The sequence below is a fragment of the Mirounga leonina genome, unplaced genomic scaffold (assembly GCF_011800145.1).
Source record: "Mirounga leonina isolate KUSES-001 unplaced genomic scaffold, KU_Mleo_1.0 Mir_154, whole genome shotgun sequence".
Taxonomy (NCBI): Eukaryota; Metazoa; Chordata; class Mammalia; order Carnivora; family Phocidae; genus Mirounga; species Mirounga leonina.
Window position 1 is genome coordinate 59058886 of NW_023270389.1, and position 24280 is coordinate 59083165.

Genomic DNA, 24280 nt, shown 5'->3' on the forward strand with positions numbered 1-24280 from the left:
AAGGGATAAGAAGGAGAACGCATTCAAAGACTATGATCACTTTAGCAACATTTTCATATAAGTGTCAGAGTGTGTTAGAGTGACTAATTATACTCTTGTAACCATTAGCCCCTGTTCTTACCATAAAGATGTCAGGATTGACATTTAATTTATATCAGGGGCTTTTGATTCATTTATTCCTACTGTCTTATTTCCTTCCTTTTTTTATTTCTTCGCATATTTAATTATTCACTTACTCAGGTATTTACTGAGTACTTTCTTTGTGCCCAGCTCCATTCCTGGTACTGGGGTATAAAAATGAGAACAAAAAGACGAGACAACAACAACAACACGTGGCTATGTGGAATTACATTCCAGTAGGGAAGAAAACAATTAAAAAAAAAAAAAAGGCAAAATGTATGGTATGTCAAATGTCCATTAGTGCCATGGAAGAAATACACAAAAGCAGGAAATGGAAACAGCACAGAGTGAGAGGTAAGGGAGCAGTCAGGAACAGCGTCAATGAGAAAGTGAAATCTGAAGGGTACAAGAAAAGGAATCCCATACTATCAGAGGGAAGAGCATGGTTGGGAGAAGAAGCAGTCAAATGCAAAGATCCTGTGGTGCTAGCGTCCTGGCACACTAAAGGACCAGCAAGTTGCTGAGTGGTTCTGGAGGGAGTGATCAAGGGGAAGAGAAGTTTGGGGTGTGTTTGGGTAAATAATAAGGGATGGAGGGGAGGAAGTCGTCAAGGGGGATGGGCAGGAGGACCAGAAGAAAACTTTCACAGTTAATTCAGATGCAAGATGATGGTGGCTTGCACCAAAGTGATAGCAGTAGGGATGGTGAGATGTAGTCAGATTTGGAATATTTTCTGAAGGTAGAGGCAACATGATTTGCTTATGGATTAGAAGTAGACTCTGAGAAAGAGCAAGGACTCAGGATTTTGGGCCTTAGTTAATATACAGGTGTATTTGCTATTTTCTGAAAAGAGGAAAATTGCAAAAAGGGCAGTTTGAGAAGGGAAGATCAGGAGTTCCACTTGGGACATGTTATGTTAGACATGTGAGTAGAGGGGTTGGGCATTAAGAATCGTAAGTTCGGAGTTAGAGAAGTACAGACTGGTGATAAGCATAGGATTCATCAGCATCTTGATGATGGGAGTAAGGGTAGATGGAGGAGAACAGAAATCAAGTATCGAGCCTGTTACGGTCCTCACATTTCCAAAATCACGGGAGTTTTCACAACACCTTCAGGATTATTATCCTACGAATCTACTATGATGTTGCTTAGAGTACTCTAGATGGGTTAGGAATTAGATCAAGTGGAAAATGAAGAGCAAAGAGAAATATATTTATATTGAACATATTATATATTTTTAGTGGTCCTATCTAGAAAGAGGGCAGAATGCAAGCTTTCTTTCTTTTTCCTCATTTGCGCAACAAACTTCGTTCACTAAGAAAATGGATAATTGGAAGTTGTTTAAAATCAGATTGTGTTTTTACATTATTTCCACTAAACAGTTGGCTCTATTTATTTCTTCCGTGAAGAGGAACATAAACAGGAGCAGCTTTCTGGACTTGCTAACGCTCATATGAAGATAAATTTGAAATATTTATGTCTCTAGACAAAATATCAGTAACTAAATACAAACAGAAAATTTGATTACTATTTAGTGGACTGTTGGGTAACATTGAGAATTTGCCGTGAGCGATTTGGAAGAGAATACAAATTGAGTAATTTATGGTATCCACGTTGACATTTCCTTTGGAAATAAATTTCTTTTAATTCTTAGCATTTTTTATCTTAAAATTCAAAATTTTATTATCAATCTGTTTTAGACCTGATAGCTCCCATGCTCTTGGACTGCTATATTTCAAGGCAGTTCTGTTATGCCTTTCATCCTTTTAAAAAATTTTAATTAATGGAGAATAGAAATGTGTTTCATAAAGATTATGTCTGCCTCAACCAAAATTGTTTTTCATTTTGAAAATCTCTTTATGGTCCAGTTTAACAGACAGCCTGAGTCTCACATCATTTATTCTATTGTTATATGTTGTTTTGGTTGAAATGTATGAAGAAAATCTGTCTTCACACAGATATATGTAGCTGAAAAGAGAGAAGTATTTATTAGTCTTTCAGATAATGGCAGATATTATTGTTAATACTGCACCAAAACTCAACAATAGTTTCCTAATGGTTAGTTGCAATGTTGAATTTGAAAGCCACATCAGTAAGCTTTTCATACATTAAAAAAAAAAAAAAGATCACATCTCACTCAATATTAAATACCTGGATCTGCTAACATTATTTAACTGAGTTAAGTCATCTGAATTACATAGATGTTTGGCAAAAAACATAACTTTAAGAATATTGAGTTCATTTAAATGAAACCCAAATATTCATTTAAATCTGAACAGGTTCTGCTATGTTTTGAAGTGTTGGAGATGTTTAGAATAGTTCTCAAAAGGCACACTTTGCCTTTTTGAGATAAATTGTGTTTTTATTTCTTTTTTTTTTTTTTAAAGATTTTATTTATTTATTTGACAGAGAGAGACATAGCGAGAGCAGGAACACAAGCAGGGGGAATGGGAGAGGGAGAAGCAGGCCCCCCGTGGAGCAGGGAGCCCGATGTGGGACTCGATCCCAGGACCCTGGGATCATTACCTGAGCCGAAGGCAGACGCTTAACGACTGAGCCACCCAGGCGCCCTGTGTTTTTATTTCTAACTCAAATTCACTCTGGCAGTTTTTTGAACCCTAATTCCAATTACAACATGTGGATGTTACAGTGTTGGTTGCTCAGTGCCCTATGTGAAGTTTAACTTGGAATTATGCAAACAGACATTTGGGTGTCGTGGTCACTGCAACAGAACAGTGTAAACTGGCAAGCAGAGCGTCACTGGTCCTTATCTCAGCCCTAATCTCTGGAATGAAAGATTCCCATCATCTGCTGCACGTAGCGAAAGGTCTGGGTGTCACAAGGAAATGACATCAGTTTTCTAGCATCTGTGATACCCTCGAGTAGTAATTTCAGAATACTTAGTAAAAGGCTTACATTGTTGAAATATGATGTAGTCTGGGGAGTTGACTTTTAGTCTCAATCTCTAACTCTTTTATTCTGTGCCAGAAAGGAATTTTGCAAGACAGGATGGGTTTTCCTTTGTTGTAGCCTGGCTAGTGAGGATGAATAAATACACCTACTATCCTCTTTCCTCAGAAGAGAGGAGAATGTGGAGGAGATGTGATATTCTCTGGGAAATCTAGGAATAGGAAATTGCTTCTTCTTGAACAATGAAGTTCATGATTCCAACTGAGAGTATTTTTAAGTGCTTTGGCAAAGTATTTTAGCCACTGGCAACCATTTCCCCTACACAGATAGAGTCAGATGGACTCTGTACACTTTGAAAGTAGGGAACAAACAAAAATACAAAAGAATCTTTATGTATGGAAATTGTGAAATTTGAAGTCTGCATTGTTTTTTTTCTGTTGTTGTTTGTTTTAATGGTTGCATTTTTCATGGGATTATTTGTGTACAGGAACAGCTAAGGAAAAGACATTAGTGAATTATTGTGATGGTGGAAAAAGGTTCTCCTGGTCAGTCGAACCAATAGGTATGGGAGTGTGGAGAGAGTTTCTAAATATTAGTTCAGTTCTTTGGGTGGAATCTTGAAGAAACATCTATTATTCATAGAGCACTCTCAGTTTGAACTGTAATTTTATTTAGTTGTGGGAAAGAGACTTGAAGCTTGTATTATATGATGGAGGAGAACTGTAATGAAAATTCATGGTGCTCAGGGTACATTAAGCCTCTTCTCCCACCAATGGCTTCCATCTAAACCTTTGCTAAATGGCGACGCCCACCCTCTGTTTTACTCTTTGCCCCCAAAGCTTTGCATCCCAGTCGTCAAAGGATGTCAGGAAGGTCTGATCATGAAAATAGCTTTCTTTAATTAAAAAATTTCTTATAAGCCACGAGAAGAGAAGAATAGATGCATTTTGCTCAATTAAATCAAAATTTTGAGGCATTATAGTTGCAGAAATGCTGAAGTCACTGGATATGTAAAGTAATGAAGCAGGAAGTGGGGACTCGTAGAAGCAGAAGCAAAACTAAGAGTTTCCTTTGTCCAGGTATGACCCTAAACAGTGGGTGGTCATTGCTGAACTCTAGAGAATGGGCAGTGTGGTGACAGAAAAGCAGATAGAAGGAGGAAAATTCCTCCACCAGTGGCCTCACCATTCACCAGACAGCTACTGAAGTTTAATTAAGGCTCAGAAGTCTGAGTCGTGAATTAGAACAGAGGCAGTTCCATCTTATATTTGAAAAATTTCTATTTTACTTAGAAGCAACTTTTGTTCATTAAAAACCCATCAGAGAAATCGGAGTATTTGGAACTCCTCCCCATATTTAACTGATCTCTCTTATTCCTGGCAATGAAACATTACACTAATCCTCTCACACAAATATATATATCAAAAGAGACGAAAGAAAAACCTTCATTAACTGAACAAATATCAAATTATGACTTAACACACACATAAACTAGTGCATCATATTTTTCTATGTGTTAACTACATGCTGAGCTAAGTAAACCACAAAATTATTCTCGGGAACATAAGTATTGTGTGTATTCTTTAGATTTTTCATATTTTTAAGTTTTTGGCAAAATAGTCATGAGACAGAAGTTGTTAGTCAAAGTCATGTCTATGGTACAATGAAAGGAATTACTATAACATGTCACATCTTGGTATGAAGCTCTCATATTCCCAGTCATATATTGTAAGTTCACAACTAAATTTTTTTTAGTTTTTGATAAATTTTTAATTTTCAGTGACTAAACTTCTTGGTTCTTTTCCCTACCTCAGCATGTCTGCCAGTATATAAATGGTAATATTTCATATACTCAGGAAGCTATGTAAGTGCACATTTAAGTAAAATATCTTTAAAATGATTTTTTTAAACGACAATTATAATCTTTGTGTTTGCAAATTCAAGCTTTCTCTTCAGGGTTTCTTTTGAAGTCAGACATGTTTGTGAGGAATTACACTGAAAAAAGTATGAGTATTATCTGTGTAGAAGTTATTTTAGCATAAGGCATTTTAAATTTCTGATAGATTGTGTACTTTTAGAGCAATGTATATGCATGCACTCCAAATAAAATTGAACAGTGTCCCCCTTTTACAACATGTATTAGAAAACAGTGGCAAAATGTGATCGGAGTTAGGGTCTTATTTCCAGGGAGACTCACTGAGCTCTATTTTACAAGAGCATAAATGTTTACCTCAGCAAGAAGGTAAAGTACATTATGCCCAATAAAGGACATTTTGCAGCGCTGGTTTACAGAAAACATTCAACAGACAGTGGATCTTTTACACAAAGTACAGTGCGTTGTTTGAAACTATTTGCTCATCTATACACTATGCTTAAAATAAACGCTATCTGGGAATATGCCAGTCTTTTTTTTTTTTTTTCTCTACCTTTTTTATTCCACACCCTAGATTTTGTCACCTGCCAAAGTCAAATAAATCTTATCTGAACAGTTGAGATAAGCCTTGAGTTGTACCCAGTATGGTCAAATCAACAAACCTCTTCAAAAACAGAAATGAAATACAATATCGCCAGATTAAACAATCTACAATGGCAATCATGTTTGCATTTAAAGATTTTATTCCAAAAGGATTACAGTCTTGGTATCCATTTTTTTTTCCCCTGCCTAGACAAGAAGGCGACATACTGAGTCAAACAAAATGCATTTGTTCTCTAGCAATTTAACTTGTACAGCTCTTATAAACAAGGCCCATAGGTGTATGAAGCCTACTGACTTAATCAGTAACTTATGTCGTTATCCTTGTATAAGCAAGTATGCTTGAGAGGGACCAGTGGTGGATTGAGTATCAGAGTTATTTTTTTTCCAGCAGGAAAGCCTTTCTTTATGTAGCCTAAGTATAAAATCTATAGAATTCTGGCATTTTATTGTCTGTACCTTACAACAAATCCCCTCCCAGGTTAAACTGCCTGAAAAGAGAAGATAGTATAAATGGATATGATTTCTAAATAAGTAGGCTATTATAAAAATGCAAGGTTCTTCCCTTCTATAATAAAATGTACGCTCTACAAGGGCAGGAAGTGTGTCTGTCAGGTTTACCACCATATCCCCAGGGCAGAGAAGACTACCTGGTTTGGGGTTAGAACTCTATGAATATTTGTTCAGTGAAGGAGTAAATGCTGTTTTCAAGAAGATACTGTTTACTTTGCAGATAAATACAAACATTTTGTAATAATTTAATCAGTTGTTGATACTTAAAAGCATGTTTCTGAAGTGAATATATTTTGACTTGCAGTTAAATGGTTCCCTTTCAACGTTATACTGTTTAATTGGCAGTTTATTTATGTGTAACAGGTAGTAAACAGATGTTACTGTGTCACTCAGTGTCAGGTAGTATTGACTTCTGTGTATTTCCTGACCATAGGGGAATTTATTTTTTTATTTTTTATTTTTTGGCTTTTTAAAAATTTTATTATGTTAATTACCATTCATTACATCATTAGTTTTTGATGTAGTGTTCCATGATTCATTGTTTGCGTATAACACCCAGTGCTCCATGCAGAACGTGCCCTCTTTAATACCCATCACCAGGCTAACCCGTCCCCCCACCCCCCTCCCCTCTAGAACCCTCAGTTTGTTTCTCAGAGTCCACAGTCTCTCATGGTTCGTCTCCTCCTCCAATCTCCCCCCTTCATTCCATAGGGGAATTTATACACTGCTTGCTGATTTGAAGAGAACCCATTTCCCCACTGGTCTTTAAGCACATCTCCGCATACTTGAATTCAGCCTCTAGCACATCTGAGAATTGGCCCAACTGGATATAGAATTGGGATGCTGATGTGCTGCTTTTCTTTTATTTTTAAGGCCCAAACAATATAAAATATATTTTCATTTCTAATTTATGTTGTTTTGTAAGAGCAATTATTTCTACGAATGTCTATATGATATTGAGACATTTAGAGAGAACGAACGAAGAACCTTCTCTTTGTGAGTGCCTGCTGCAGCAAGGACTGTATGTCACATGGTAGAGGAGTTACCTCTAATCCTGACAATAACCATTTGAGGGAGGTATTAACACCATTATATACCTATTTCACATGTGAATAAACTGAGACCCAGATTGCTTACCAAGTCTCGTCCAAGAGACACACACTAGCTAGTCACAGATCCATGTTTTTAATCCCAGTCTGTGTGAATCCAAAGCACTGAGGTTTAAGGTTTCAAGTCATTTGGGAAAAAAAAATCAAGACTTTTGAGTTATTATTTGAGTAAATTAAAGCTGCTCAATAAATACATTAATGTATAAACCAGGGATTTGAATGGAAGGAGCAATAAGAAAATTTAGAAGTCTTATAAATACAAGGAATCGAGTGCCATTATTTTAATTTGGACTCTTTAAAAAAGAATGCTTTTGCTGTATTTGCCATTACATTTATTATGGCCTTTAGATAATTCAGAATTACTTGAAATGTGATTCAAGAACTTGTGTGTTTCCGATGTATGTTAAAAATGTGTAGCCACATGTCTTCTGGCAAGTTTCCCACAGTGTGGACATGCCTGGGTGTACATGTTTGACAAGCCCATGAGCTCAAGCAAGTTTGGTGGTAGGATGTGTAAACACTGCAAATGTAGTGTTTCCTTTTATCTTATTATCAAGTGTGAAATTCAGGTGAATCTGGTACGAAGTATTTTACTCTCTGAGAAATGTTCTTTTTTTAACTTGTTAGATATGTTTGGTTCACTAAGCCAAGGAAAACCAAACAAAATCTTTAGAATTGCTTGACTGCATCATTAGGAAATTTTTGTTAAATAATACATTTTGACAGTTTTTTTAAGGAATTCCCCAGGTGTGCGGATTTTCAGTTGGGGATTAACACATCACTATTTCCTTATAAAGGATTCTTGATTCCATTGTCGTCAGATTGCGCAGTGACAAGCACTTACCGAAGGTTTCTATGCTTTATTGAATTTCAAGTAAAAATTTAAGGATAATGGTCCTAGGCATTTCTACCTAAACCGTTTCCCCCCTCTTGTTTTCCTTTTTATATCTTCCTGGCAGGACAAATAAAGCAGTACTAGAAATTTCTGAATGCATAAAAACTGACCATTTGCATCCACCACAGACTGTAGATGTGAAGGAGGAAGAGGAGGCTTCTTCCTCTGGAAATATCTTTCATTCTTTTTTTTTTTTTTTAAAGATTTTATTTATTTATTTATTTGACAGAGAGAGACACAGTGAGAGAGGGAACACAAGCAGGGGGATGGGAGAGGGAGAAGCAGCCTCCCGCAGAGCAGGGAGCCTGATGCGGGGCTCGATCCCAGGACCCTGGGACCATGACCTGAGCTGAAGGCAGACGCTTAACGATGGAGCCACCCAGGTGCCCAATATCTTTCATTCTTTATGTCTCATTTTCTTCCCTCATTATCATGTGGATGGTTATGCTTATAGTACTGTTGGCAGCAGATATCACTGCGCATGCCAATATTTGGCTTTTGCTTTCTCAGGTGTTGTTGCCTTCGTGGATTGATGGGACCAATAACACAAATATGTGGTTGGTAGTGTCTCTTTCTTAAGGTCAGCTATTATGGCTTTTCTCTGAAGGTTCAGTAATGACTTTGTTTTTCACACTATAAGCTTTTTTAGTTTTCTACTATATGTAGAACACTCTGGTGTGAGCTGATGATATCTAAGGCAATATCCCTGCTATCAGGCTATTTAAAATCTCCTTGGAGGCAAAGAGCACATAATTCTATACCAAAGAAGGAATACCTGAAAAGTATCAGGTGATTTGTATTTATGTTAAAGGGTTCAAACAAGAGGTCAGGGATGTCATTATGAGCCATGGTACTTAGGGAATGTTTCAGAGAAAACTTAGGTTGGAGTTTGAAATTGCTATTTTGTTAGAGATAGTGGTTTGTCCACATTGTTCACACTTATCAACTTCCCCTCCATTTTAGGTAAACATTGGAAACTATTCTGGCCAGTGAGACATAAGTAGAAATTTGCTAAGAATTCATATTTAATAGGCATTGCATATACTTTCTTGTTGCTTTCCTTTTCCCTCAATTTTGCCTGGAATGTGAAAGTGATGGATGGAGCTATGGCAACTATTTTTCCACATGAGGAATAGGAATTTAAAGACCATAAAAACTTTTTTTTCCCTAACCTTTTTTTAATTTTCTGAATCAATGTCAACCTATCTCAATTTTATTTAAGTCATTATTTACTCAGATGTTCCTTTTACTGCTGAAAACAATTTTTAAACAGTGCAAATATATTTGCACTTTTGCCATATTATCAAGTGGCTAATTGTCAAGAATTTATTCATATTTCAGATGTTTTTGTTACTACACTGTAACTAAATGGCTGACATCACTCCCTACAATAGTCTAAAATGAGCCAAACGTTTAAGCTTGGGGTCGGGGGACTAAGTTATAAACAAACATGATGAATGACATTTTTTTCTCTCACCTGGTCCCTGTGTCCTTCATTTTACTTCCTAATACATCAAAGGTTTTAGAATTCAGCTCTTATTTCTCTTTAATTCCACCAGGATCTAGATACTCTTTTTAAAAATCTCCTTCCCTTCCTCAACTGTCCTCAGTTTGTGTTAATCACTCTTGCACTTTTTCATTCACCTATGCACGCATTCCTCAACATATTGTTACTTTTGCAAAACCTAGAGACAACCACAAATTTAGTTGGGTAAGAAGAGGGAAATATTTATATTATTAGGCACAGGTTTATAAGAGAAAATAAGCTGAAAGAAGTTTCTAACCTATGGTTTCTCTTCTAGCTTCGGAGTCCCTAAAGTTTTAAGGGCACTTTGGGGGGACTAGGCAAAAACATGAATGAATTTTGTGAATACAGAGATCACCAGGGGTGGGGCTTCTGGCTGTGCTAGAGTATGAGCCAGGTGCTGTATATCCAGCAGAATATGGTCAGAAGGGAGTGTGTGAGATCTCTTCTCAGGAACTGGTCAAAATTAATATTTTTTCCCCTAAAGCTCCTCTATTATTGGGATTTTGGCCTTCTTGAATTGGTTTATTGTTCCTAATGTTTCCTCTTCTTTTTGATGTACTTTTGGGCAATACTCTCACATTTATTTGCCATACCTTCTATTGAATTTTTCTTTTTATGATACCATGTTTTTATGTGAGAAGAATCATTCACTTTTTCCAATTTGGAGGGTGTTGCAGTAATCCAGGCAATAGTTGGGAGTGTCTGGGAACAGGGTGGTAGCAATGACAGTGATGAGATGAAGTCATATTCTGCATGTATTTGAAATGTAGAACCGGGAGGATTCATGATGTGTTGGATGTGGAATGTGAGCAAAAGAAAGGAGTTAAGGATAGCCCATCTGGCAGATGGAGTCTCCATCATGTGAGACAGGGGAGAGTGTGGGCAGAGTGGGTCTACCGCTAGAGTTCCAGGTGAGCTAGCTGAGAAGACTGTTGGTTCTATAAGCTGGGTGTTCGGGAAGGAGGTTGGAGGCTAGAGAGGAAAATGTTCCAAATCCACCAGAAGACTGGAGGAGATCACCAAGGTCGGAGAGTAGATGGAAGTGAGAAGAGGTAAAAGGATCAAGCCCTAGGATCCTTCAATAATAAGAGGTTGGGGAGAGAAGGAGCCTGCTAAGGTGAATGAAGAGTGGGGAGCATTACGAGCAGCAGGAAGAGAGTGGCATCCTGGAAGCCAAATTAAGCATGTGTATCTGGAGAAAGGAATTATTCCCTGTATCAAATGCTGCTGAGGATGGAGAAATGTGAATTTGGATTTCACAGAATTGAAATTACTGGTGACTCAGTAATCAGAGCAAAAGCTTAACGGGGTGGGATTAAGAAGATAAGGGCAGAGAAGAATGTGGAGACAATGGGTATCGGCATACCTTAGGAAGATATGGAGGACTTTCTCCCTCGCACGTGTGTGTGTGTTTCTCCCGTTTTCTGGTCTCTAGTGTCTGTGTTAGAGGCGTTCTGTAGATGATTTGGTCTTTGGCTGTCCTGGCTTAAAAGTGGGAGAGGTAAAAGCTGGTGAGAGGTAAAAGCTGGTGAGAAGCTGGTAAAAGCTGGCTTAAAAATGAGAGATGCTAGGAGATGATGACAAGCTTGGAACCATTTTAAATGAGAGATGCTTCTGATCTCTGCTACTTAAGATGAGTTTCTACTTGAACTTGAGCCCTCTTATGCAGCCTTTTGATTTTGAGTTCAATGTGTTATTATCTGGGTACATTATTTGTTGGGGGAACCACCAGCGTCTTTTTGTTCTTTCCTCTTGGGGAGGTGAGATTCCCCAGAGACTTTCAGTTTCTGGCCTGGGAGAGTAAAGGTCTGTCTGGCAGTTTCCTGGGCCCCAAATTGAGGATGAGAGCTGGCTGGAGGTGCAGGTGGGGGGCGGGGGAGGGAAGTTTTGTCTTCAACATTGCAGTACTGCATGTGGTCCCTGTGTTTTCCATGTAGTGCTCTGGCCTGCAGTTGTGCTTGTTGTCCCTCTGCCCAGAGACTTTGTTTTAATTTCTCAAGAAAATAAACCTGACACACTTGGGGAGAGCATTTTTGGAATGGAGATATAACTGATGGACAGATTCCATTCACCCTCTTGCTTCTGGGACTCCCCCTTCTGAGTTGGTGTTCAGTGTTCCCGTGGACAGCTGTGGATTCTTACAGGTCTGCTAACCTGTACAACTAGTTTCCATGTTTTGTTGCTGTCACTGCCTCTCCTTTCAGTCCTGATGAATTTGTGTTTAGAATTACCTCTTTACAATGGCTGGAGTGGAACTTTAGGTGAGAGTAGAACTGGATGCATGTTTTTTCCTCTGCCATCTGAGGCAAAGATGCTTCCATCAATACATCTACGTCACATCACAGTTCAAATAAAATGAATTTGAGTGCTATTAGGATTTATACTATTATTCATTTGCTTTCAAACTGTTACTTTGAGGATCTTTTCCACATGACGATTGCATTATTTGTCTCCCCTTTGCACCAGTTCTGCCGTGTGCTTACATTGTTTTATATGTTAGTATATGTTTATATTATATATGTTAATATAATTATATGTTAGTATCTTTCCACTTCACCAACCTGTGATAGAGAAGCTCATATCTCCAGATCCCCCAAATGGTTTACAGTGCATTTACAAAAGAGATAATAAATAATGTCAGATAAAGTGAATAGCAACTACTACCCCCCCAAAGTGAAATCTTTAATTTTACTGGAATGTACAGTGAGATAGAAATTATCTTCACACGCGTCCTTTTTTCTGATTTTAAAGTGTAATGGCAAGTCACTTGCAATTCCTCAAAGAGATCTCTTTGAAAATTTTGGTCCCCAGGGGCTAGGAGATGATGACAAGCTTGGAACCATTTTAAATGAGAGATGCTTCTGATCTCTGCTACTTAAGATGAGTTTCTACTTGAACAAGGGTCTTTGCTTCTCAGCAGTTTGCCAAGCTAACTTCATCTTAGCTTTTCCTGTGGCTTCTGAATTCTAAAGGGGGTAAAGATGGTTTCTCGAAGCCCTCACACTCTTTCTTACTGTGTTACTGAGAAGAGGGCATGAACTGTAAATACAGACTGATTTGCACTTCTTTTGTGTTTAAGCTTCTGCTGACTCTGCTTCCTTCCCATATACCTTATTCAAAATCAGTGTTGATGGTTTCCCTGTGGGTGAGACATGTTTAGTCTCCCATGTTAGTATAGGCACAAGTGAAACTGTCATTTTTTCCTTTTTGCTGAGAATGTTTTCAACCTAGTTGGTCTAAAATCTCTCAAGATACTGATTTGGAGAGCCATTGGTAAAATATTTTTCATATAGGAATGTTAAAGGGGCTATAATAACAATAAACACAACCAACATTTTCCGAGTGTTTGCCCAGAGGCATGGTACAGCTTCTAAGTGTTTTCCTTGAATAATCTCCTGCAAGAATCCTAGAGGGTGGATGCTTTTATTAGGTCCATTTTGCAGATTCCAAGCAAATTGAGACACCGTGTGTTACACAGATAATAATAAATGCTGGAGCCAGTTTGACCCAGAGCCCACTGTGTTCCACTGTTTCCCAGTGCTCTTTGTCAGATGATGATAGGACAGAACATATTATTATCTTTGCGTTTTATGTTTTTGCACTATAAAGTCATCTAGAACGAAGTTATTTGTTTGTGAAAGGGCAATTAAGCTCAGCTCAAGGAATATTCAGCTTGTCCAGTCAAGTTAAAGGAACAGTTAATTTTCAGGAATTACTAACCTCAGCCTATTTCAACTTGTCTCACATTCAACAAAGATTTTTTTCCCAAGCCTCTGTGTACTAGGTTCTTCTATATATGGTGAAGGACACAACAATAGATTAGGCATGGTCATGTAAAGTTGTATAGGGAAGGGTCTGTCAGTATTATCTCATGTCTCCATATGTCTGTCTATCATGCCTCAGATAAACTCAATCTCACTTAGACTAGGAGCCTTAGCTGATTTGATAGGCTATGTCTGAAGTCAGCTTTCCTGACTAGTGCATTTCTTCTTTCTGGTAAATCATGATGCCTCCCCATTTTTTCTGTGCCCTTAGAGCCTGATAGAAAAACAAAAACTTTGATAAAATTAATACATGGTAGAGAATAATAGAGAACCACAAGTTGAGATTTGAAATCCAAGCAACAAAGAGCCAGAGTTAGCAACCTGGTATGGTGGGCAGCCTCTCAGATGGCCTCCAAAGATCTGGTATTAATGCTCTTGTGTGTGGGCTGGACCTAGAGACTCATAATGAATAAAATATAATGGAGATGATGGGATGCCACTTCTAAGACTAGGTTACAAAGAGAAGGTGGCCTTATCTTGCATACCCCCTCTCGCTCCTCTGAAGGAAGCCTAATGTCTTATTGTGAGCTTCTCTGTGGAGAGACATATCTGGCAAGAAACTGAGGCTCAGTTTCAGCCAACAGCCAGTGAGAAGCTGAAGCCTTCAGTCTGAGGAACTGAATCTTGCCAACAACCATGTGAGGTTGGGAATGGATCCCCCTGCAGAGCCTTCATAGCTGATCTTAGCCTCAGCCAACTCCGTGATTAAAGTCTTATGAGAAACCTTGAGGCAAAGGCATTCAGCTAAGCTGCACCTGGATTTCTGACCCACAGATAATATGTTTGTTGATAATATGATAATATATTTTAAGCCCAAAGCTTCAGTGTAATTTGCTGTGCAGAAATGGATAACTAATATTCTTGGTAATAAAGACCATAAGATTTTCTACTTTTGGAGGTCTCTACTGCCAGTTTAGCAGGTCATGTGGGTGGGAGGGATTAAGGCAAGAAACCACTGGGACTGGAGTGTCAGGGCTGATGGAGGGAAGGGGTCATCAAAAGCAGCCTCAGGGCTGTCCTATCCCCCTGGGGAGACCCCAGCTTAAAAAAAAAAATGACCCAAAACAAAGTAAGAGTGGAGTAAGTCAAGCACTAACAGTGTTCCATGACTTAAAATATTGCATTCAGTAAGAGTAATTATTTCATATTGAATTATACCAATAAAGTGAACTGCTTCATCTGGCTACTCAAAATATATGGAACATTTATGAATTTGGCTAATGTTTTGTGAACTTTTGTTTTGCTGAGTTTCCTTTAACACGACATCTTAAAATATGGTCCTTTCCCTTTTATGCACTTTTTTGATCAGAAGCACAGAGACTGGATTCTTGTTATGCAGAAATTCAGACAGATGTGTTACACTCTAGTCTCTGAGTGACTTAACATCGTAGTGAGTTAGAATAAGCAACCTGACATTTCTGGTGTCAAAGAAGGCAGTGTTAATAGCAAAGACCGAGTGTCCAGGGAATGTGATACAGGCCTATGACGATCACCTCTTTGTGTACTTGTGTGCACAATGTTGTGTGTCCAGCATACGACCATTTCCCATGTTGGACCTAGAATTCTTTTTATGTCATGCAATATCTTAAAATCAAAAGGAAATAGATTTTTTTTCTGTTAGCATAGTTCACTTTGATACATTTTTAATATCCTTGGTTAAATTGACTATTTGAGTTCTAAAATAGGGCTATTTTGCTCTTCATTTTGTAACATCGTGGTTTAATGAGAAGTGCGTTGGATATCAGCAAGTGTGTACCAGTGGAGTTCATGAATTCAAGAACTATTTGTGGTCTTAACTTCTGATTATTGTAAGCAAATGTTTAATCCTGAACCTAATTTTAATCTAACACATTCCCAGCCCTGTCTCTAGTTTCTAACCAATGTGTTCACAGATAATACACATTTTCAAATTAATTACATAAATGATTCCAAGGCTTCTTGAATTATCCTTCTTACTATAAAATTCCTTATTTTCTCCACATGATAAACATATGCTACAGACAAAAGTTATTATCCCACTTGATAAAGTCTCAGAGAAGCTTAGTGTCTTGATCAACAACACACAGCCTGTTGGTAGGAAAGCCTGAAAGAGTACCATTGTTCTACTTAATTATCACATCCTTGACATTTTATAAAAGTTTTAGCTTAAAAATAAAAATGCTATCCATTTTGGTCTGGAGTGATTATTAACACATGGTCATTTATAGGTTGTTTAAAGAGAGTGGTAAAAACCTCCATATGTTCTAATCCTGGAAAGTCCGTGTACTTTACAAATAAATTAATAATCTTTTAATATGGAAAAAAGGCTAGAATTTCCTCTCAACACCTTCTTAGTCCTTGAACTCTTCTACATAAAAGCAGAACAGGTGCTTCTTGGCTAAATTCAAAGTAATGAATTTATATAGATTTTATGGGAAAGCAATTAAAGCTGCTTGGTAGACCTGCAGGGGAATTTCTGGGTAGGCAGTGTGTGGGTCCCAGACAATGATGGCTGCTCCCAAAAGTCTTAGAGCAAAGAGGAGGAAATGAGTGTGAAATATTTGGCCTCTTCTAATCTGAAGTATAATCACATTAGCACCTAGTTGAATGTTAGAGAATAAAGTAATCTGAAAGATTTATCACTGAATATCCTTCCAAATTTGGGGTTTATTTGTGTTCTGAAATCTAAGTCTTATGCCTAACATTTTAAATGCCAAGTAAAAAAGACAGAGGATGATGAACGATACCCAGATACAGATACAGAACCACCTGAAGGAAACCTTCTACGTTGAAGCCATGGAGTTCCCGTCTGCCGACTTCTCGGGTCTCATCTCCTACTCTGTCTCCCTGGTGGAAGAATCACAAGACCCGTCAATTCCAGAGACCCTGGTGTACAAAGACATGGTAGTGTTCCGGGTGGCCCCTTGCATCTTTACTCCCAGCACCCAGATGCCTCTAGAGGTCTACCTGTGCAGAGAGCTGCAGGTCCAGGGTTTTGTGAACACAGTGATGGAGCTGAGCGAGAAGAGTAACAGCCAGGTGGTATCTGTCTACAAGGACTCCAACTACCTGGGCAGGTGGCTCCAGGATGCGATGGCCTTCTGTTATACTCAGGCTCCCCACAAGACGCTTTCCTTGGTCCTCGACACCCCTTGGGTCCTCACGCTGGACGACTTACTCGTGAAATACTCCCTGAGCCCAGGGGTTGGCTACATGATCCAAGGCACCAAGGACCACAGGGTAGCCAGCATGGACTCTATTGGGAACCTGATGGTGTCCCCACCTGTCAAGGTGGAAGGGAAAGAGTACCCTCTAGGCAGGAATCTCATTGGCAGCTGCTTTTACCCCAGCAAGGAGGGCCGAAACATGGGCAAGGCCCTCCGGGACTTCCTCTACGCCCAGCGAGTCCAGGCCCCGGTGGAGCTCTTCTTGGACTGGCTGATGGTCGGCCACATGGATGAGTTCATGTGCTTCATCCCCACGCAGGACAAGAGTGAGGGTAACAAGGGCTTCTGGCTGCTCCTGGCCAGCCCCAGCTCCTGCTACAGACTGTTCGAGGAGAAACAGAAGGAGGGCTATGGACACCTGACTCTGTTTGCAGAGGTCCAGGAGGACCAGCTCCTTTCCAACGGGAGGGAGGCCAACACCATCAATCAACTTCTGGCTGATGAAAACATGAGGAAGCAGAACAACTATGTAGAGAAGTGCATTAACCTGAACCGTGACATCCTGAAGAAGGAGCTGGGCCTGGTGGAGAGGGACATCATTGACATCCTGCAGCTCTTCTGCTTGGAGCAGCTGACTAACGTCCCCTCCAATGAGCAGATGGCGAAATTGTTTGCGAGGCCCTACTTCCCTAACCTGCTGCAGATGATCGCGATGGACAAAAATCTGGGCATCCCCAAGCCTTTTGGGCCCCAGATCAAGGGCATCTGCTGCCTGGAAGAAAAGATCTGCCAGTTGCTAGAGCCCCTGGGCTTCAAGTGCACCTTCATCGATGACTTCGACTGCTACCTGACTGAAATCAGGGACTTCTGTGCCTGTGTCAACATCTGCCGGGTACCCTTTGCCTTCAAATGGTGGAGGATGGTGCCCGAGCCCCAGGCCTAGCCCCACCCCAGCGTGAACAGCCCCTTAATCACCATTCCACAGCATCCTGATGCCCTGCCTGTCTGGAGAGCAAATACACCCCTCCTCCCCCCGGCCACCCTCATCCCTCAGTATCTGGAGGGGGTGGCCGACTCTGCCAGCTCGAACTCCCTCGGAAAATGGTCTTTGGCTGAGAAGTGGTTACTAAGTATCCATTAAAGTTCTAGGTGTTCTGGAAAAAAAAAAAAGTTACAGTGGTAACTGTAAATCATTTAGTTGTGATAGTTTATTGTTCGGGTGAGAGTACACCCCTTAATAGATGCAGGTGGAATTTTTCCTTTTGGTTTATGAGGGCACAAAACACAAGTAGGAAAAAAAAAAGAAACTCATTTAACTTTGAATTAGATAATAAAGCATATTAGAGCCAGAAGAGTTGAACTTTTATGAAAAGAGGGAAATATCATTCATTAACCAACCTCATATGCTAGATCCTTTTACTTGTTCCTGCCTTTGGTCCCCACGAAACCCAAAATCTTGCTAATATTTTCTTTGATTTCCTTTTCCCCTCACCCCAGTCCCCCATAAGGAAACTAGAACTTGTCAAGTTAAGTAACTTACTTGAAGTAATGCAGCAGCAAAGAAAAATTTAAACCCAGTTAAGTTTGATTCCATGTTCTGTGTTCCTTCTACATCAATAAAGCATCCCATAAAAACAGTATTCCGTTTTGGGGGAAAATAGAAGCTATCACCTTGAAATAATCTCAAAAAAAAGATCTTTTCCTCTCAAAGAAGGCTGAAATTTTGCACATGGAATCAGGGAATTTGTGAGGTGCTTTTTCCTTGAAACTTTTGCCATCTTAAAAAATGTATGTGTATTTCTATTTCTATTTATATAAAATCCTTAGCATGGCCATAGCTAGAAATCTGATTGGAGTGGTCTCTGCACATCCAGTTGTCTGCAGCCTTTCGAGGCTGAGTAATTGAGAACATCCACATCAAACAGCTCCAATGTCAAGTCATTGTTTCTCAAATAACAGTTAACCAGTGTAGTAAGCTAGTATAGTCCCTGGATGATAAGAACACTTTACATATTATTGAGTTCATGAGTGAATGCATTGTTTTATTTCCTTGATTTTAGAATTTATCAGTTGAAAATATACAGATTTTAAGGGAGGGAGCACTAGAAGACACCACTAAATATTTAGAAAGATAGGAATTTTAGTCTGAGTCTTGATTTCTGAAATGTTAAAATGTGCTTTTTAAATTGAGTAAATATAGCACCTCAGTAACCTTAACCTTTCCCAAATTGCTTCTTTTGCCTTTATTTCCCATCTAGAACTCCTCTCATTCCATCCATTCATCTGCCATTATCTAATCTTCTCTAATTTTCAGCTACTCAAGCATGACTATATTGTTCTCTCAAAACTGTGATTCCCATCAAATTGTGTTAGCATCTCTCAAGTGTAAAGCCAACTAAGAAAATTGTGTGGAAAAATAGTAACAGTATTTCTTTCCATGGAGATTTCCTTGTGGATGACTAAATAGGGGGGTTTCATGGCTTAGGAACTTTTGAGGACTTGCTTAGGACCATATACCAATGATTAGGACCACATGGCATTTATTAAGATATTCTTCAGTACCTGACATTGTGTGAGATAAACCGACGAGAAACCACACCTATACACACGAAGTTTCATGTGGGGAACACTTGTAGGAATAACATGTTTTAAAACTATGGATAGCATCAGAGGACAATTGTATCTTTTATGAAGAGTTTTGACTTAAGTACGAATGATTTTATTGTGTCTTTACCTTGTTCCGAGAATGAAATCTTACACTAAGTTGACTACTGGCATTTCTTTTTTTTTTTTTTTCTTTTTTTTTCTTATGTTAATCCCCATACATTACAACATTAGTTTTAGATGAAGTGTTCCATGATTCATTGTTTGTGCATAACACCCAGTGCTCCATGCAGAACGTGCCCTCCTCAATACCCACCACCAGGCTAACCCATCCTCCCACCCCCCTCCCCTCTAGAACCCTGTTTGTTTTTCAGAGTCCATCGTCTCTCATGGTTCGTCCACCCCTCCGATTTCCCCCGCTTCATTCTTCCCCTCCCGCTACCTTCTTCTTCTTCTTCTCCTTCTTTTTTCTTAACATATATTGCATTATTTGTTTCAGAGGTACAGATCTGAGATTCAACAGTCTTGCACAATTCACAGCGCTTACCAGAGCACATACCCTCCCAGTGTCTATCACCCAGTCACCCCATCCCTCCCACGCCACCCCCCACTCTAGCAACCCTCAGTTTGTTTCCTACAATTAAGAATTCCTCATATCAGTGAGATCATATGATACATATCTTTCTCTTTTTGACTTATTTCGCTCAACATAATACCCTCCAGTTCCATCCACATCGTTGCAAATGGCAAGATCTCATTCCTTTTGATGGCTGCATAATATTCCATTGTGTATATATACCACATCTTCTTTATCCATTCATCTGTCGATGGACATCTTGGCTCTTTCCACAGTTTGGCTATTGTGGACATTGCTGCTATAAACATCGGGGTGCACGTACCCCTTTGGATCCCTACTTTTGTATCTTTGGGGTAAATACCCACTACTGGCATTTCTTTCATTGTTTTCCCATCAATCTTTTGCTGTGTCACCAGAGGAATGTAGAAATACTGGATTATTATCTAATGAATTTCAAAGTCAGAGATCTTTGGGGTCACTGTAAATTTTCTTTAAGGGCTAGACAATGTACAAATCCAAGGGGATAACTTTACACATGAATTTGCTATCTTTATTTGGGTTTTATGCATTTTGTTACATTATAGGCATATTACCTCCAGTAAAAATCATTTGTTAACCCCTTTTAATTAATTTCTGAAATATAGTCAAAGTTGGTTGAGCTGGTTTTACCACTTTGAGTTGCTAAACAGATTGTGATATGTTTGCCTTATGTGGTCTAAGGAGTGAAAAGATTTGTCTGAAAATCTTAATCAAATTCTTAGATTGATATTTGAGACATAATTTGTTGGAAATGAAGATAGTGGAATATTATTAGGGTGGAAGTATCATATTCTACTTACTATGATCTTTGTTGGTGAATCTGGGCTCTGTTCCCAGCTCCAGATAGAAATGCTAAATTATCTTGGTTAGATTTCTCATCCATCATATGCTTCAATTTCTCACTTGTCTTTTTTAATTCATTCTTGGTATTTTGCCAGAGTCAACTAGAAAATGTCTCATGTACTTTAGGCTTTGAGAGAAAAGACAGTGTGAAATGCCTCAATTATCAAAATAAATCTAACCAATTTGTGATTATCTACTTTGTGATTTTTCCCCCAGAAATCTTTAATCCCATACATAGGAGCTTCATTGGCTACTTGGCACAAATCTGATCAGGGCAAATTCACATCATTTCCAGCTAATATATATGTAGGTAATGCAGAACGTTTTTGATTAATCTGTGCCCAAACTGAGTTATAAAACATACTGACTCCAAAATCCGACATGCTTCTCAGGCCAAAAAAAATGCATTTAAGGGTGCCTGGGTGGCTCAGTTGGTTGAACGACTGCCTTCGGCTCAGGTCATGATCCTGGAGTCCCAGGATGGAGCCCCGCATCGGGCTCCCTGCTCAGCAGGGAGTCTGCTTCTCCTTCTGACCCTCCCCCCTCTCATGTGCTCTCTCTCTCATTCTCTCTCTCAAATAAATAAATAAATAAAATCTTTAAAAAAAAAAAAGAAATGCATTTAAGAATGTATTCCCAGTTTTTGATTATCCATTCCACTTCTTCCTTGTATAAGCATGGGTAGTTTGTACGTTAAGAATGGATTTTGGGGGCTCCTGGGTGGCTCAGGCAGTTGAGCATCTGACTCATGATCTTGGCTCAGGTCTTAATCTCACCGTTGTGAATTTGAGCCCCATGTTGAGTTCCGTGCTGAGCATGAAGCCTACTTAAAAAAAGAATGGATTTTTAAGGGTGCATCTGTGTTAATCTCAATACCATAATCAATGAATTGTCCTTTGATTATAACAATGTAAAAAATTATAACAGAAAATTCATCTTTTATTTTTATATTAAGTTCTTCAGTCCCTCACAAAATGGGATGTGACAGTAACAGGAGTGATTTGCCCGTTTTTCTAGTATTCAGCAAATTTTTCAAATTCATGCAGTTGGACCTTGAAAGATAGACTCACAGTTTATTTTTGACCTTTGACTGGGTCATATTCATGGGATTTTGTGTTTGAGGGACAAGTGAAAGGTTTACACTTTACCCCCGTTGAAATTCCTTGGACACAGTCTTGGTAGTGGAGTAAGTGGGTGCGTTGAAATTAGAACACTATTCTGGAGAAGGTCACTGTTGTTCAAGATGGTCAGATATCTTTTCACAACTGGCTTAAATGGGAATTTATATTCTTTCTTTCGTATGTTTTTTTTCACAGCTGTTGTGAACTTGGACAATTCTGTGGTTGATCTGGAGACCCTTCAAGCTCTCTATGAGAATGTGAGTAATAGAAGGAATTTTATGTGTGAGTATATAATACACAATACTTGCCAATATGTACATCTAGACTCATTGTCTTAATGTCCTTTAAGAAAAATTGATCTGGGTGCACTGAAGTTACTTAAGTATAAGTTTGTTAAAATACTTTCTAGGAAACCTACTGGACAACTGTGTGGTCTCATATTTTTTTTTTTTTTTTTTGGTCTCATATTTTCAAAGATTGTGGTTCAAAGCATGCTGTATGTGAGGTCATTCACAATCCCTCTTTTGAAATATAATAGTCAATACTTATGTAGAGGTTAATTTGAGCTGAGCATTGTTCTGTGCACTAACTCAGTTAATTTCCACATGAAAACTCTAGATAGGTTCAATTATTATCCCCATTTTACATATGAGGAAGTTTAGGCATAGCAAGGCCAGAAGACTTGTTCAAAAATCACAGTTCACAGTCATATTAGTTCAAGTAGTAACAGGCTAGATTTTTTTAATAGCCACCTACAGTAGAGGAAATTAAAGAATCCATTATGAATAATAGGTAAGTGTGTATAACATACAAATAGAATTCATGATAATTCCCGGTTCACTTCCATTAAAATACAAGTCGAAAGAGGGAGAAATATTTGTTTTATGCATGGCAATATCCCCAGCATCTAAGGTTAAGGATTATTGGACACATAGGAAGTATTTAGTAAATGTTAAATAAATGTTTATATGAATTAATGAATGGAATCTCCAGACAGGGTTTATTTCAAAACCTCTTTTGGGCTATCATGTGGTTTTCAGATACAGTTTGCCTGTTCAAACTGATTGATACCCACTGGAAATAATGATCTGTATTGAATATCTATTTGTGCTGTTTTCATTTTTTTAGTAGCAAGAGGATTTCTTGTGCAAAATAATTAAAGATTATTTCCAGTGGGGTCTGGTAGCCCAGTCATAATTTACTGTAACCTGCTATATGTAAAGAGTATGGTTGACACTTTGAGAAGGGTAAATGAGGGTTTAAAATGTTCATATTTTAAGAATTGTGGGTCATGAAGTAGAAAATACTGGGGACTGACCTATTTTTATACAAGGTTTTCAGTTTTCTAGGGATAAATGCTGAGGCAAAAATTTGTGCTTTTTTTGAGTAATAGGCAACAGCAGTAGATAAAGACTTCCTCATTTAGCGAATGAATATGCCAAATAGCAAAGCAAGGAACTCCCTCTTAATTAAGAAACAATTGAAATAATTCCCTATTCATGCAAGATTTTCATTCATTCATTCAAATGCCTTCTTTTCAGTTGTTTAGGGTCCTAAAATTTCCTGAATTTTTAGAAATAGTAATAGTTTAATGTCTATTATGCACCAAGCATTATTCCAAGTCTGGGTATTTGTATTGATTCATTTAATCCTCTAAGTGCCTTATAGCCTATGATTTATGAAGAAGAAATACTATTGCTATCTAATGCTTTTTAGAAAAATGAGACAGAGAGGTTCTTACAACTCAGAGTTGGCTTGGTCACCTGGTCACCTCCCTTCAGGACTGTGCTCTAAGCAAAAAATTTCCTGACTCATGGTGATAACTGAACTGAGCCTTCAAAAGGACCTGAGATAGCACTGTTTGGTGGAAAAGAACATGGGATTAAAAAGTCATAAGAACTCTGTTCAGGTTCCAGCACCACAATTAAACAGATATATGTCTTCATTCTTTAGTTTCTATATTCTCATTTATAAATGGGGTTTCTAATAATTCATAATAACATCAACTTTTTGTCACCATCAAATGGATGTAGAGTTTTCTAGACTATTCAATACTATTATGCTTTGATTTTTTTGTAAATAAAAATAAGTGTGGGCATAGAACTATGATTGTCAAATTACAGATGATTACATCTAAGATTGGTTTAAGATTAAGGGTAATGAAGGTTGTGTGCCACGTAAATTAAAGTAAAACTGGACCTTTTCCTCAAGAGTCTCAAGGATTTGCCAAGTGAAGCAGAATAAATACCTTTATGTTTACAAGCAACATGAATTAATAGAGAATACTTTTTAAAAGCTGTAAAACTCAGAATGATACTACTTTACTCACAATCATCATTTTAAAATTTGTTTTAGCTTTTTTTTTTTTAAAGATTTTATTTATTTATTTGAGAGAGAGAGAATGAGAGAGCGCACATGAGAGGGGGGAGGGTCAGAGGGAGAAGCAGACTCCCTGCCGAGCAGGGAGCCCGATGTGGGACTCGATCCAGGGACTCCAGGATCATGACCTGAGCCGAAGGCAGTTGCTTAACCAACTGAGCCACCCAGGCGCCCTGTTTTAGCTTTTGAAACAATCTCA

The 24280-nt window shown here is 38.5% G+C and overlaps 2 protein-coding genes across 2 annotated transcripts in view; both read left to right on the forward strand.

Moving 5' to 3' along the window:
• Positions 1-24280, forward strand: part of FMN2 (formin 2) — a 372667-nt gene that overhangs the window by 172923 nt on the left and 175464 nt on the right. The window contains exon 6 of the mRNA XM_035010926.1: positions 21898-21959. Within this exon, the coding sequence (XP_034866817.1) occupies positions 21898-21959 (62 nt within the window). The remainder of the gene's footprint in view (positions 1-21897; positions 21960-24280) is intronic.
• LOC118013755 (protein-arginine deiminase type-6-like) lies at positions 16088-17641 on the forward strand. The gene has a single exon (XM_035009567.1). The coding sequence runs from the start codon at positions 16088-16090 to the stop codon at positions 17459-17461; it is 1374 nt and encodes a 457-aa protein (XP_034865458.1). The 3' UTR covers positions 17462-17641.

What these genes read in the sequence shown, in the direction of transcription:
- LOC118013755 (XM_035009567.1), top strand. Translation starts at nt 16,088, where the DNA reads ATGAACGATACCCAGATACAGATACAGAACCACCTGAAGGAAACCTTC.